A 14,904-nucleotide genomic window follows, 5' to 3' on the forward strand; every position below is an offset into this window, starting at 1 on the left:
AATCCTGTAACATGAGTCAAGGTCAGATCTAGCCTGAAATAGAGAACATAATGTTGATTTTTTGATGTTCAAGTTTCTTTATTAGTTGTCATACAGAAGTACAGAATACTTTTATATAAAATGCTTCTTTCTGTTTTGCTCCAGAGATTGTGCTAGATAAAAATAGATAAGTATAAAATAGAAGTCAAGTACGTAGACAAGTGTTCAATATATACATACAATGTACAATGCAGAGTAGAAAAGTAACTGAGTTACAATACAATATACTATACAGTACAATGCAGAAATGGGATGAGGTACAATTTAGGTACAATTTACAGTAAGGTGTAATGAGGTATGGGTTGTAGTGCAAATTCTTTGCCAATAAATATAAAGTGTGTTTAGGTGTTCTAAAGTGGGTGCTGCAGTGAGTTGTTTGTTTAAAGTGAGTGTGTGCGTGTGGATGTGTGTGCTGTGAGTGCATTTGATGGTTGTTACATAGTGTTATTGTCATTTGTATGTGTGTAATGTGTAACTAGTACAGTGGAGGGGTGTCCAGTCCAGGGCCCAGAGAGTAGAGAGCTGTGTGAGTCGTCCCCGGACAGCTTATGTGAGAGGATGACCATCCTTGTTCAAAAGTTGAGCTCTTGCAGATTAGCCTGGCCCCACTTCTATCCAGAACAATAAGACTGCACATTGTTTATTCACTGTGCTGTTTACCATGTTCAAGTTCTTTAATAGTTGTCATACAGAAGTACAGAATACTTTCATACAAAATGCTTCTTACTGTTACGCTCCAGAGACTGTGCTAGACAAGATAGTATCAAATAACATAATAACATAATATAGCATGAATTTAGAAGAAGAAAAATTAGGTCACAGTGTTCGGTATAGACATATGTACAATGTTATGAGTTACCATATAATATACAATACACAATACTATGCAGTGTACTAATGTACAGTACTATCTAGTGCAAAGCAGAAATGGGATGAGGTACAATTTTAGGTACAATTTACAGTAAGGTGTACGAGTTGTAGTGCAATCCTTCATCCATAAATATAAAGTGTGGGGAGTGGGTGCTACAGTGTGTTTGTTTAAAGTGGGTGTGTGCTATAAAGTGTGTGGAGTGGGTGCTACAGTGTGTTTGTTTAAAGTGAGTGTGTGCGTGTGGATGTGTGTGCTATGTGCGTTTGGTGGTTGTTGTTGTGTAGTGTTCATTCATTGTTCGTTTAGCAGCCTGATGGCCTGGGGATAGAAGCTTCTTCTGAGTCTTTCTGTGCTCGCCTTGAGACTCCGGTATCGCTTGCCTGACCGCAGCAGTTCAAAGAGGCAGTTGTTCGGGTGACTGGAGTCTTTAATGATTCTCTTAGCCTTGCCCCTGCAACGCTTGTAGTAAATGTTCTGGAGGGTGGGGAGCCCCCCTCCAATTGTGCGTTCGGCTGAACGTGTCACTCTTTGTAGTCTGCTTCGGTCTTGTGCAGTGCTATTCCCAAACCAGGAGGTGATGTTGCCGGTCAAGATGCTCTCTATTGTACATGAGTAGAAGTTCTTAAGGATCTTCTGGCTGACTTGGAACTTCCTTAGGCGCCTGAGGAAGTAGAGGCGTTGTCGTGCCTTCTTCACAACACTGTCAATGTGTGTGGTCCATGTCAAGTCCTCGGATATGTAGGCTCCGAGGTACTTAAAGCTGTTGACTCTCTCAACCGGTGCCCCGTCGATGCTGAGGGGGCTGTAGTCCTTGACCCCCGACCTCCTGAAGTCCACAATCATCTCCTTTGTTTTGCTGACGTTCAGGGAGAGGCTGTTTTCCTGGCACCATCCCGCCAGGACCTTGACCTCTTCCAGGTAGGCCCTCTCGTCGTTGGCAGAGATCAGGCCCACCACCACTGTGTCGTCAGCAAATTTGATGATTGTATTGCTACTCCGCTGAGCCACACAGTCGTGTGTGTACAGGGAGTAGAGGAGGGGACTCAGAACACAGCCCTGGGGGGCCCCTATGTTGAGGGTGATGGATGAGGAGGTGCAGTTGCCTGCTCTCACCACCTGGGGTCTGCCAGTCAGGAAGTCCAAGACCCACTGGCAGAGGTCATAGCCCAAGCCCAGGTCCCTGAGCTTGGCTATGAGTATGGAGGGGACTATGGTATTGAATGCCGAGCTGTAGTCGATGAATAGCATTCTCACATAGTTCCCCTGCCTCTTGTCCAGGTGTGATGCTGCTGTGTGCAGCACATGGGCTATGGCGTCCTCCGTGGACCTGTTGGGGCGGTATGCAAATTGCAGGGGGTCCATGTTGATGGGGAGGGAGGAGCAGATGTAGCCCTTTACTAGCTTCTCAAAGCACTTCATGGCTATGGAGGTGAGAGCTACAGGGCGGTAGTCGTTGAGGCAAGCAGGCTTGGATTTTTTGGGTACAGGGATAATAGTGGACTTCTTCAGGCAGGTGGGGATGACAGCCTGTTCTAAGGACAGGTTAAATATGTCAGTGAATACTGGGGCCAGTTGGTCGGCACAGACTTTTAGGACGCGGCCGGGGATGCCGTCCGGACCTGCTGCCTTCCTGATATTCACTTTTTTAAAGGTCCGCCTCACCTCATGCTCTGTTACCCTGAACACTGCGCCTCCATCAGCAGCCGACCCCCCCCCCCCCCCATTGCCGAGGCTTGTGAGCTGGTGTTGTTATTACCAGCATCAAACCTCGCATAGAAGGTATTGAGGTCATTTGCTAAGGAGATGTCACTGTTCAGTTTGAGGGAGGCGCCTTTGTAGTCTGTCATCGTTTTGAGCCCCTGCCACATAGCTCTAGAGTCAGCTTGTTCAAACTGGAGTTCAATTTTATCCCTGTAGCGCCGTTTGGCCTCTGACACTGTCCTCTTTACGTTGTATCGCGCCACCTTGTGGTCATTCATGTTGCCTGCCACTAGGCCGTCGTTGTATGCTTTGGTGCGCTCTCTCAGAGCTTCACGGACAGATTTGTCTACCCAGGGTTTTTGATTTGGGTAAACTTTCATTTTGGTAGTGGGGATTGTTTCTTTCCCCCTAGTACAAACATAGTCCAGCACTGTTTCCGTGTAGACATTAATGTTATCTGTGTCGCGGAACACATTCCAGTCTGTGTAGTGAAACACTGACCGGAGCGTCTCCTCTGACGTCAAATCCCATTTCTGCACCTCTCGCGAGACTACAGGAGTACTTTTAATTCTCTGTTTGTACTTTGGTGAAAGAAAGATGGACGCGTGATCTGATTTACCAAAGCCACTATCAGAATGAGCCTTGTAGCCACCATGGCCTCTCATTCAATCATGATATTCATTGTTTTGGGAAATACAGGTCCTGCAGTTGCCACTCTGATAATGGTTATTGATATAGAGCAGGGCCAGTCACCTCAAGAGCTCAATCTTTGAGCTTGCATGATTACTATAGAACCCTCAGGCTAGGGTTAGATTAGGCCTAGAATATATCTGTCGTGTGGTCCAGGGTTGAGCATCTGGGGAAACAGAAAAACAATCAATACATTTTGGAACATTGTTACTACAATAGATAACGTTATTCATCATATTAACAGATTGCAGAATGGGTACAGTACAGCTCAATACACACAATTGTTAATGGGATGCAGACCAGAGAAAGACTTTCATCTTGTTTACATCAGGGTCCCCCATTTTCAATTCATCATAACATATTACATACATGACATACAGATAGACAGTAAACAACAGCACAGGGACCATCCAATATCAAACTATTGTTAAGGGGATGCAGACCAGAGAAATACGTTTGTCTTGTTTACTTCAGGGCCCCCCATTTGTAATTCATAGTGACAACAGCATCTAAAACAATATATTTATATGTATATTTATATATTGGAAGAGTATATTTATGAGACAGTATATTTTGTACATATGTAACGGTTGTGACAACGTCACCTCAAACTTCTAACGTCACAGGCAACAACACAGACCGCTATACCATAGTGTAACACACAGCAAGAATGTGAAACAAGTTACTATTATTAGTATTGAGTTAGAGTCGTTTGATTTACACTAACGTAATGTTAGATTGCTATCTGAGAAAGTTAAAATGCTAACGTAACGTTAGTCTATGTGAGCTGGCTACAACATTTTCCAATGTGTAATCGGAAGTCAAAACGGACTGCATATAAACTGCTGATGACTCATAACTTCCTATCACGTTTGAATAATGCTGTAAAGTTAAGTAAAAATGCATTTCAATAGTAATGTATATGAATTGAGAGCTTACCGATGCAGAGCTAAATCCACTGTTGACAACAGACCAGACCACGTGAGCGGATCGGCGCGGCCGAGAAATCCGCTCTTCGCTCTTTAAAGCTTGGTCCGCTCCGCTAATCACTCATGTTGACCCCGCCCCCAAGTCGCTCTCCGCTCGCTCCCCGCTCACCTTGAATCGAGCGCTCCCCGCTCCCCGCGCCAGATCGCTCGGCAGTTTTTTTTCTTCTTTTTTTGGAGCATGGTGTAAATGAGCTCAAACTACAACAGTCTACACCCCCTGGGCCCCTTAACAATTGTTTGTATTGAGCCGCATTGTAATTGTAGCCATTCTGCAATGTTAAATAACGTTGTTTATCCATTCACTATCTCTATTAAGCGATGATAGGCTAGCCGAGCCACAATGCTATGGTCGCTGCCATTAACGTTAGCATGTAAGCTAACGTCAACAACAATGGCGTCGATACTTTTTCTAACTGGATTGAGTGTGGGCGTCTCTACAGTGACAAAGCCTGAACGAACAGCCTATCACAGGTTCACCCTTCTCATTGGTTGAAAATGGCCTTCATGTTTGTACATCGCCATCTGTTGCTTTGGCATTGTACTGCATGTATATATTACATCAGTGTTAAACCACTGTGAGCGGCCTGGAGTGGATTGGAGCGGAGGAGAACTCTCGCTCCGGACGTCGCGCCGACTCATTTTAAAACCCACTCCTCGCTCACGTCAAAACCGGCCGCTCCGCGCCCCGCGCCGCTCGCGCTCCGATCCGCTCACATGCACTGCAACAGACGAGTCGCAACATTTACTTCCTAGTTCCGGAGCTTGAGGAATGTCATTGGGAGAAATCAAGTCACTTGACGTTGTAACGCGTTTTGATTGGTTCCGCAGCAACGCCCCTTTTCACAAACGTAGGTAGTTTTTTGCTTATCAACACATTCATTTTCATAAAGATATGACCCAAAAACCATTGCCAACAAACGGAAATGTGTTATTATAGTATATTATGTAGTTCGGCCCACCGTCTAAGTCATTGATTTAATTCAGCGTAACCTAAGATTAGCCGCAGAGCTAACGCTAGCTAATCAAGCTCACAGAGAGAGATAACAGCTGACAGCAGGTAGTACAGGTACAAATAGTTCACATATAATAAGAGACGGAGAGCGTGTGATCACGTTGACTGTTTGTTTACTAGTAAGTCAGGAAGTACCGTGCAACATACAAACATGTCCGTGTAGCAACACGAGCCAATACCTTACAGGGCCGGGGCCCGGGGAGGGAGCTCTGTGTGTGTGTGCGTGTGCGTGTGCGTGTGCGTGTGTGTGTGTGTGTGTGTGTGTGTGTGTGTGTGAGCGCCCGGAAAAGACCAGATGACATGAGTTTGATAGTATTTACTGAGGATTGCCAGATAATGTTGATATTTAAATGTTAAAAAAATAATACAAAATAAATGTACATGATCATGCAACATAACACAATTGTTGTAGGAACAGTTTGGAAGAGGGAGGTAGGGAGGGGTTTTAGATTGTGTGTTGTGAAGTTTAGACTTCAGAGAGAGAGCTGAGAGAGAGAGAGTACAAATTTAACTCTGGCCTCTTTAAGTGTGTATTCTTCAATGTAATAGCTTATCTACTTGAAATGTACTGAAAAAAAATTATATATGTGACACAAAAATGCGTATATTTTTTTGGGTGGTAAGAAATATGCTTGGCGGGTATACTTTTCCCATCTACCCACCACTGGCCGGTGAGTCAAAAAGTTAATTTCGTGCCCTGCATGTATGAACACCTGAATACCTAGACGTTAGGATGACATGTACAGTATGAACACCTGAATACCTAGACGTTAGGATGACATGTATGAACACCTGAATACCTAGACGTTAGGATGACATGTATGAACACCTGAATACCATCGGATATCTTTTCGTGGCAGGTGGCCGAAAATCTTGGCCGGTATCCTCGCCTTCCTGCCCTGCGCCCCGGCCACCTTCGGCTCCGCCCCCCACCCGTCTGGCGGCGCTCCCCACCACCCCACCCAGAGAGAAAAGAAGGCCTGGCGTCGCTGCGACCGCGCAGGGCGCTGGGCGGAGGAGGACTACACCCAGTGCCCTTATGCCAGTGAGCTGACCCGCGTGCTGCACGAGCTCACTCAGGTACGGTAACGATATGTTATCCGGCTCAGCAAAGGCTGCACACCTTTGATTGATTGATTGATTGAAAACTTTATTAACAGATTGCAGAATGGGTACAATACAGTACAGCTCAATAGACACAATTGTTAAGGTTGGGTAGGAGGGGTTGGGGGGGGGGGAAACACTGTACAACTGTACAAGCAAAACTGTACATTGGAATATTGACAAAACCATACTAGGTAATTCACTGTACATTGGAGGGGGTTGGGTTAGGACATTTACAGGGGCCAGTTTCGAATTGCAGTCTTGTGTAGGTGTTCTTTGAGAGTGGTTTTGAAAGTGGGTAGTGATTCACATTCCTTTACAGCTTTGGGTAGGGCATTCCACATTGATGTGGCATAATTGTGAAACGTGTTTAGTCCCTTGTTTGAGCCGAATCTGTGTTTAACATGATTTGTGGAGCTCCCTCTGGTGTTGTGATCGTGATATTCACTGACCTTTGGAAATTATTTTGACATGTACATGGGTACCTTAGTGGTGTAGTGTATCTTGTAGACCAGGCCCATTGCAAGTTGCTGTACTCTGTCGTCTACTCTAAGCCATCCTAGGTTGTCAAAGTGGGCAGGGGCGAGGTGGGTTTTAGGAGTAAGGTCAAGCAGTAGTCTGACCAGTTTGTTTTGAGATGTTTGTAGTCTTGTTTTTAGCGCCTTTGAGGTGCTTTGGTACCATGAGGTGCAAGCATAGTCGTAGTACCCTTGAATGAGTTGAATGAGTACCCTTCAGTTGTGACATTTGAAGCTCAGACATTACTTCCGACACACGACTTAATGTAACCACTTGTGTGTTGCATGGAAGCCGCTGCACATTGACACCCAGGTACCTTCTCTAGGTGTTATTATGCAGTGGATTTTCAATGGCTTTGATATGATCACGAAATGCACTTGGTACAAGGAGCACGTCAACTCTTGAATGCATAAAAGATAAAACATTACAAAGGGAATTTCGTCTTCCGGTGGAGATGTGTGATTTATTGTGGTCCTGAAAAGGCAACGTGAAACCTGGACTTGTGTTCCTCGTCCTTTCAGATGACCATCAACACCACCAACGCCCAGCCGCTGGGCCAGCAGCTAGTGGCCTTCACCAGCAGGGCGGCGCACTTCACAGACGTCATGGATGTTATCTTTGTGACACACCTGGTGGAGAGGCTGACGAGACTGGTGGAGCAACGCAGAGATGTACGAGTACACACACACACACACGCACACACACACACACACACACACACACACACATGCACACTCACACACGTGCGCACTCACACACACACACATGCACACACACACACACATGCACATAGAGGGATAGAGATGGAGAGAGACACAGAGAGAGATGCACAGATGCACACACACACACAGACACACACACACACACACACACACACAAGGAGTCTCTCTTCTTCATTGGTCTCTGTATGAATGTGTGTAGGAGCCTCTCTTCTTCATTGGTCTCTATAATGAATGTGTGTAGGAGCCTCTCTTCTTCATTGGTCTCTGTATGAATGTGTGTAGGAGCCTCTCTTCTTCATTAGTATCTGTATGAATGTGTGTAGGAGCCTCTCTTCTTCATTGGTCTCTGTATGAATGTGTGTAGGAGCCTCTCTTCTTCATTGGTCTCTGTATGAATGTGTGTAGGAGCCTCTCTTCTTCATTGGTCTCTGTATGAATGTGTGTAGGAGCCTCTCTTCTTCATTGGTCTCTGTATGAATGTGTGTAGGAGCCTCTCTTCTTCATTGGTCTCTGTATGAATGTGTGTAGGAGCCTCTCTTCTTCATTGGTCTCTATAATGAATGTGTGTAGGAGCCTCTCTTCTTCATTGGTATCTGTATGAATGTGTGTAGGAGCCTCTCTTCTTCATTGGTCTCTGTATGAATGTGTGTAGGAGCCTCTCTTCTTCATTGGTCTCTATAATGAATGTGTGTAGGAGCCTCTCTTCTTCATTGGTCTCTGTATGAATGTGTGTAGGAGCTTCTCTTCTTCATTAGTATCTGTATGAATGTGTGTATGAGCCTCTCTTCTTCATTGGTCTCTATAATGAATGTGTGTAGGAGCCTCTCTTCTTCATTGGTCTCTGTATGAATGTGTGTAGGAGCCTCTCTTCTTCATTGGTCTCCGTATGAATGTGTGTAGGAGCTTCTCTTCTTCATTGTTCTCTGGCTCGCCTGGTCCACTTCAGCTCCAGAATCCCAGACCCTGCTCTTGCTAATTCCCCCAGATGTCATCGGAGCGGGAAAAGCTCCTACCGTACAATTAAGGCGCAACTATACATATTGTTAAGTTGCTATTCCCGTTCAGACATTATTTATTGCTGCTTCTGAGCTTTTCTGAGAGCTGTGATTTGCTGGTGCCTCAAGCGGAGAGGAGGGCAAGAATAGACTTCAGAGTTCTTCTGTAAGAAAGAGAGAGAGAGAGAGAGAGAGAGAGAGAGAGAATCGCTTCAACTTAAGCAGAGGTAACAACGGGGATCCTCTAGAGCTCAATTTGTGGAGGTGAGAATGAAAGTTGAGCGAGCGTCAGCAGAGAGAGAGATGGAGAGAGAGAGAGAGAGAGAGAGAGAGAGAGAGAGAGAGAGAGAGAGAGAGAGAGAGAGAGAGAGAGAGAGACAGCAGAGAATAACTGAAAGATGTGGCCACGTGCTGCTACTGTTGCTGCTGCTGCTCTGGCTTAAAAACCCGCCCATGGATTCTGGAAAGCTTAACGTTTCACCCTCTTTCCTCCTTCCTCCTCGATGGCGATGATGGACATGAATGACAATCATGGTCCTGAAGACGTGTCTTGGTTTTTGGAGTAAAGCCGTAGGTACCACACGCTAGAGGTCACCGGGTTTCAGACAGGGATCTACCTTTTTTTTTTTTTTTTTTTGCCCTCATTAGTACAATCGCTCCTCCTTCACACTACAAGGAGGTACACAGGCCTGTAATCCTTCCTAAAACAGGCATTGTTAACACTGACTCTTTCAGCCCCAATGAGGAGCAGTCAGATGGATCAAGACTGAAAGGGATTTGTAAATAGCTGAACTGTCATCCTAAAGGAAGCCATTATGGCCCGCTGGAGCAGCTAATCTAAATTAAATCTCCCCCATAATGAATGAAGTCACCATCACCACCCTCATAATTCTCACTGGGGATAATGTGTGTCTGTGTGTGTGTGTGTGTGTGTGTGTGTGTGTGTGTGTGTGTGTGTGTGTGTGTGTGTGTGTGTGTGTGTGTGTGTGTGTGTGTGTGTGTGTATGTGTGTGTGTATGTGTGTGTGTGTGTGTGTGTGTGTGTGTGTGTGTGTGTGCATGTGTGAGTATGTGCATATGTACATTTATATGTATAATTTATACATACTATAATACTGTGTATACATGTGTAGCAATGTGTACAAATGTGCATACCAGAGTAGAAAAGGCGTTATTTGCCCATTTATACAGATGTTGAGTAGGCATTTAGAGTATTTATGGATCAATTAAAACGTAATCCTTTTTTTTATGTTATAATAATGGGTCAAGCTAGCAAATGTGTCATAATTTGTGGACAGTGTATACAGATCCATGATTCTTTTATTTTTCATATCATATGTATGTATATATTTTTTTTTATCCACTTTTTCTCCTTATTTTTTTGTTTTTCTCCCATCCCAATTTCGCCTCACCAATTCTCCCTTCCCCTATCTCGAACGTTGCTAGACTATGCCTCCCACTGGTCGGCTACAGTGAGGACCAAGCCTTGCATCACGTGTCCCCTCCGGTACACAAGGAGGCAGCTGTCGCATCTTTTCACCTGTACAGCGCGATCTCTCAGTGGCGAGGAGTAACGCGTGGGAGGCTCACGCTGCCCCCGTTACTTCCTGATTCTGCTGTACAGGCGCACCAACCGACCTGTAGGAGTCGCTGTCCACAACGTCCAATCCCCACCCACCAGCTTTCCCACCCCTAACACTGCCAATTGTGTTAGTATGAACAACCAGCCAAGCTGGTAGCAACGCCGAGAGCTGGGCTCGAACCCAGCATCTCCTGCGTTAGTGGCGAGCACCTTGCCCACTGCGCCACTTAGCTGCCCTATATGTATATTCACATACATTCTGAATATATGTAGATGGATAATAAGATATTTAGAACTTTCCTAACCCAGAGTATCAGAGTATTTAATTTTAATATAGCAAATGCAATTACAACCTGATATTTACCTGCCGTTTAGTGTTAACATAAGATAAGATAATAAATTCCTTTATTGATCCCCTTGGGGAAATTAAGGAAAGTTAGTCATTGTATCAAAAGCTCAGTCAATCAACTTGAGAATGAAAATATTCCCCTTTGTTTGTGTTTGTATCACTGATTGGGCCTTTTTTAGGCTTTTTGGAGTCAAAGTACCTTCATCATAATGTACCGAATCCAAATTCCAATGACGCACAAATGTAATTGCATAATAGACACATACCAGCACGGACCTTCAATGACACGCAATTGTCATTTCATAATAACTACACAGACCAGCGCGAGCAACGGGTCCAATGCGTCTAACATGCTTTGCATCCTCGCCATTCCTGTATGTCCACGTTGCAGTAAAAACTTTAGCTGCTAACACTAACTAAGCTTACACATGTGCATGTCCCATCTCTGGTCTTTGGAAAGGTCAGAGGAGTTTGATAGTATTTACAGAGGATGGCCAGATAATCTTGATATTTAAACTTAAAAAATTATAATACATAATAAGTGTATACATGATCGTGCAACATTAAAAACATTGTTTGGGAGAGGGAGGTAGGGAAGGGGTTTAGTTTGTGTGGTGTGATAACAATGTTGAAATTGAGAATTTAGATTTTGGTTTAGTTTTACAACAGAAATAAAAGTTTTGTTATGCTATATGGAAGTGCAGAAAAAAGGTACAGATTACCATGTACCGATATCGATTCCCAGGTACCGGTACTGGTTCAAATGTGAACGTACCCAATCCTAGTCCAGTGTCCCTATGCTCTTTGGTCTATGCCCCTCTACCCCTAAGTAAACACCATCAAATAACCCTGGGGTCAGGGTTTCCGTTAGAATTTTTTTTTGCAGGTCTGAGTGTCCGGTAGATTTCAATCTACCGGACAAATGGGATAAATTCCGGTCAGAGTTTATTGAGCTTAAAAACAATTGATAGGCCTATATAAAGAATGACATCATCAAGGCATTTATAATATTTTAACTTAAAACTAGACTACTTTTGCGTATATACAGTCATTAATATATTCCAAATAAAATAAGTCCCTCGAGACTGCGTGCTGCTGCCGACTTGAGGTGTCGGTGGGCAGTCTGCCCGACCTTAATAAACAGCAGTCTGTTATAATCACATTTTTATGAGCTAACGAATTCCGTTATATTGGACATTTGTATTAATTATATCAAGCGAAGAACTGAGAAATTTGGCAGAGAGACGGCAACATTATCGTGGGTTTGCGCCGTGATGTATATCTCCACCTCCCAACGACTTGGTGCTGCTGCTCATAATGTCCGGTGAAAATAATTCCCTCTAAGCACAATTTGATTATTTGAATTGTATTAAAATAGGCTAAAATTAAATAGCCTATGCGATGAACGAAACAATCATTACATTTGTCGTTGCTTCACCAAGCAGCCGGTCAATGACATCCTGTGTCAGCGAGCTGGCAGCTGATATATTTACGTGAAGCATGGAGCAGGAGCAGACAGAGCAGAGCAGCGGTGTCAGCAGCGCCCCCACCCAACAGCTGAATTGCCAATGGCTGAATTGGAGTACTGCACCCTGCCAAGCCATGCTTCACGTAAATATATCAGCTGCCAGCTCGCTGACACAGGATGTCATTGACCGGCTGCTTGGTGAAGCAACGACAAATGTAATGATTGTTTCGTTCATCGCATAGGCTATTTAATTTTAGCCTATTTTAATACAATTCAAATAATCTAATTGTGTTTAGAGGGAATTATTTTCACCGGACATTATGACCGGAGAGATTAGATATGTCGGACTTCACCAGATTTTGCCGGTCAAATACCGGTAATTACTGGCTAACGGAAACGCTGCCTGGGGTACATGGTTCTTTAACAGGTTCAGCGCCAGAGGTCGCTATTGGCGTTGGGCCGTTGTGTGCCAGCGCTCTGTTCAATGGGGATAAGTTCCGGTGTTTGCAGTGCTAAACCTATATTAAATATTATAGCTATGGATCTAATAACAACATCGATTGTCAGTGAGTTTCTTCCGGTCAACATGCAAAAAACAGATACTTCTTTCATCCATACATTTCCGTTTTATACCGTGGTGAATATGAGTATAGTTTTAGAGTGATCCTGTGTAATCCCAGGAAACAGCGTTTTAGTGCATTTCCTTATAATTCGTGCCATTTCTCGCCTGGATCAAGAATCATTCTGAAATCAACGCTATATTATCTGTATTATGTTTAATCATGCATGCATGAAAGGGGGGGCGGGGGGTTTCTATGCTTCGAACGCCACCAACGGCATACATTACACAGTACATTACAGACACACGCTGCGATCGCGGGGAAAAAATCATCAGATCAACGCAAGATTGATAACATATAGTCCTTACCTCGTCTATGATGTACTGCAAAAAGAATAATCCAATTATCTGATCGCCATTCCAAATATTGATCGCGGTCGTGTGTCCAACGTTATACACCAAAACACATGAACCGAGTGAACTCGAGTGTCCCCAATCCATGTGTTATAAACGTTACTCATGCCCGAGAAGGAAAACCTGGACCGGACTTCTTAGATCAGCGTACAGCCCAAGCCAGAGGGATTCCAATGATGTGCAATACCGTCCGCAAGGCGTTAGGTGGCGGTATTGGCCGTTTGCGATCTCAGAGCCATTCCCAATGATAACATCAGGCTGGATGGATGAATTATGAATGGATATAGCGAATAAAAGAAATAACGATGAAAACCCGGGTTCTCTCAAGCGATGGCGAGTTTACCCGACTTATCCCGGGTCCGGCGCTGAATGTGTTAAGGATGTGGTCCCAGTTCAGAACACACTTTAAGAGTAGGCATACTTTTACATCTGCTCACATGTGGGAACCATCTGTTCACACCGGCCCTTGGGGGAGTCTAGACTTGGAGTGAAATGTGTTAAGGACCTTTTAATAATAATAATAATAATAAATTACATTTTATTTGGAGGCGCCTTTCAAAACACCCAAGGTTTTCAAGGATGGGGTCCTCATGTCCCTGTCTATTGCAACTGGAGACAGAATATGGTATTTCCCCTATGGAATGGATGGACGAACTGTTGGACAAGGTCCCAACCAGTGATGCCACAGATTACTTGTAAAAGTAATCTGATTACTGATTACTGATTACTCCTTTAAAAAGTAATCTTAGTTACTTTACTGATTACTTGATTATCAGAGTAACTTAGTTACTTTGAAAGTAACTAGGTTATGAAGTCGTCCCCCCTGCTGCTGCCACAACATAAGAATGACAAAAAAAATTTAGTAAAATGTACTCAGTTTGAGTAAAATGTACTAATAGGGCAGGTAGGCCTATCTATAGATCTATAGATTTCACAAAAGATAAATGGTCAATAACACCACATGTAGGCTGATATGTAGCCTACCTTTGAGGCCTGCCCTATTCAGATATGGTTCTAATGTTCCTAGTGAAACAGGGGAGAGGGGTGAGTAAACCAGTGATTATATCTCAGTAACATAATCTTCTCAAACCTATTGTCAGAAAGTCTGTTCCTTCTAGGCGTGAGCACCAACCCTCCCAGACTAAAAAGCCGTTCCACAGGAGCACTTGATGGGTTGGAGTGACTTATACTTCAAGAAATGTTCTTTATGTTTGAAGGTCTATCCAGTATCTGAAGCTCATGCTCTTAAAAAACAGTCTATTAAACGGTACTGCTCCTCCTATGCTATTATTATTATTATTATTATTATTATTATTATTATTATTATTATTATTATTATTATTATTATTATTATTATTATTATTATTATTATTATTATTATTATTATTATTATTGTGTGCTACTGACAACCTACATACTGCAGTATGGTGTTCCATGTTCATGAATAGTGCAATGCAAAAGATGTTTAACTCAAAGGGGGAACATACCTGCACTATGGCATCTGGAAGGCCTGCAGTCGTGTCCTGCAGGGTGTCCTTCAGAGTGCATCAGCACTTCAAGTGTGGGTAGTAACGTTTAAATCCAGTAAAGAAATCCAGCTTTTGCTGTTTGGCTGGTGCACCTCAGAGTCCTGTAGAAGTCGATGCTTCGGCTTTGGGTTTTTTTCTATCCGTTTGGCGTTTGGTCGTGCTGTGCTGTATATTCCAGATGCGGTAGACAGTATTTTGTTTCCTCCGCATAGTGAATGTTTTTTTCACCCGGCTTAGCTGACACAAACGTGAAGTAGACTATTGATTGAACTTCCAGTGCAAGAAAGCGTTACCAGCGTGAGTGTCTCCCTGCTAGCTCGCTATGTTTAGGTCAGCCTGATAATAACAATAATAGCCACCGC

General features: G+C 43.8%; 1 protein-coding gene across 1 annotated transcript in view; it reads left to right on the forward strand.

The window, feature by feature from the left end:
• adgra1b (adhesion G protein-coupled receptor A1b) overlaps positions 1-14,904 on the forward strand; it is a gene marked incomplete at its 3' end in the record, with an annotated part of 723,468 nt that overhangs the window by 278,365 nt on the left and 430,199 nt on the right. Inside the window, 2 exon segments of the mRNA XM_084321924.1 lie at positions 6,163-6,382; positions 7,447-7,596. Of these exon segments, the coding sequence (XP_084178050.1) occupies positions 6,163-6,382; positions 7,447-7,596 (370 nt within the window).

The sequence above is a fragment of the Notolepis coatsorum genome (assembly GCF_963971535.1).
Source record: "Notolepis coatsorum genome assembly, chromosome: 9".
Lineage (NCBI taxonomy): Eukaryota > Metazoa > Chordata > Actinopteri > Aulopiformes > Paralepididae > Notolepis > Notolepis coatsorum.